Source organism: Prunus dulcis, chromosome 2 (assembly GCF_902201215.1).
Source record: "Prunus dulcis chromosome 2, ALMONDv2, whole genome shotgun sequence".
In the NCBI taxonomy this organism is placed as follows: Eukaryota; Viridiplantae; Streptophyta; class Magnoliopsida; order Rosales; family Rosaceae; genus Prunus; species Prunus dulcis.
Window position 1 is genome coordinate 7,664,228 of NC_047651.1, and position 1,790 is coordinate 7,666,017.

Sequence of the window (1,790 nt, forward strand, 5' to 3'; positions counted from 1 at the left end):
CTCTGGTCTCTTCCCTATTCTTTCTACATCAATATATCATTCACTACTACTTTCTTCTTGCATTTTAAGTTATTTTTCATTTACAACACAAAAACTACTTTCAAATTGTCACTTTCATTTTTTAGGGTTCTTACAAAACTAGTAATTTATAGAGGTCCAATCGGTCCTTGTGGTTCGACACCCTTACTTGTACCACTATACTAACCATATATTGGCACTTGGAAGGAACACAACAAAATTTTGGCGCCGTTGCCGGGGACTGATTTCAGTCCTCTATAATTGCTTGTTCTCAAACCCTAATTTCGTTTTATTTTTGTTTCTCAGGTAGTATATGTCATATACACTTGCTGAGATAGGCCAAAGACTTGAACGGTTGAAGAGCAACACTTTTGAGAATTCTATATCAGCTAGTGCCCAGACTAGCAGTGTAGAAGAGGAAAATAGTTCTTCTAGCCCAACGAGTGTAGATTCTTTCGATAACTCTAATTCTGACAGAGAAGAAGAGATGGCTGGCAATAACGATGACAACCGAGCTTTGGAAGATTATGCTCAACCAGTTATACCAAATTCACCTTCGTGCATCTTGCTGCCTACTGAAGCTAGAAATTATGATCTCAAATCTTCACATTTTCACATGCTTCCTTCTTTTTATGGTTTACCTAACGAAGATCCATTAGCCCATATTAAGGAATTCTACAATGTTGTGAGTGGTTTACCTTTGCAGGGAGTGAGTGAAGCAAATCTGAGGATGAGGGTTTTTCCTTATACATTGAAAGATAGAGCAAAGGGTTGGCTAATGACTTTAGCACCTGGTTCGCTCACCACTTGGGATGCCGTAGCTAAGAAATTTTTGGAGAAGTTTTTCTCTACTCAAAAGACAGCTACTTTGAGAGGGCAAATCTTTAACTTTAAACAAGATGATGGAGAACCTTTCAATGAATGTTGGGAGCGTTTCAAAGGGCTGTTGCTGCAATGTCCACATCATGGGTTACCTCTTTACTTACAAATGCAAATTTTTTATGATGGACTAACCCAAACATGTCAATCGACTGTTGATAATGCAGCAGGTGGAGCTTTGAAGAAAAAAAATGCTCAAGAGTCATATAACATTTATGAGATGTTGGGATCTAATGCTCAACACAAAGATACAAGAGGTAAACGAGTTGGAGTGTATGAAATGAGTTCTAATAATGATCTTGCCTTGCAGGTGGCTAGTTTGGAAAAGAAGCTCGATTCTATGCTCAATATGGTGCCTAAGATAGCTGAGGTGTGTGCCATTTGCAACATACCAGGTCATCCTACTTATCAATGCTCAGCTAGTGAGGCTTATCCTGAATTCGTTCAAGAGCAAGTGAATCTCATGAATTCTTACAATCAGAGGCCGAGGAATGACCCGTTCTCTAATACATATAACCCTGGTTGGAGAGATCATCCCAATCTCTCATGGAAGAATAACAATCAATTTCAAAATTTCCAACCAAAGCCTGCCACTACGCTTGAAGATACGGTCAAAATGCTAGCTCAAAACACCGTTCAATTCTAGCAAACTACCAATAGTACTCTCCAACAACATTCAGCTGCTCTAACCAAAATGGAGACACAATTAGGTCAGATTGCTGATGCTTTGAGTCAAAGAGAACCCGAAAAATTTCCAAGCCAACCGGTGATACTTCAAAGGAACCAAGAGCAAGCCAAAGCGGTCATAACACTTAGAAGTGGTAAGGTTATTAATAATGGAGTTGGCAATGAAGTTACTAATGAATCTGATCATGTGAATGCAGGCCCCACTC

The 1,790-nt window shown here is 39.2% G+C and overlaps 1 protein-coding gene and 1 non-coding gene across 2 annotated transcripts; one reads left to right on the forward strand and one right to left on the reverse strand.

Annotated features, from left to right (window-relative positions):
• Positions 1–331: 331 nt before the first annotated feature.
• Positions 332–1,543, forward strand: LOC117618035. The gene has a single exon (XM_034347663.1). It carries the CDS (start codon positions 332–334, stop codon positions 1,541–1,543), a length of 1,212 nt encoding a protein of 403 aa, XP_034203554.1.
• LOC117620431 lies at positions 884–990 on the reverse strand. Its single transcript, XR_004584768.1, has one exon. It is a non-coding gene; the product is annotated as a small nucleolar RNA R71 (small nucleolar RNA).
• Positions 1,544–1,790: the final 247 nt, after the last annotated feature.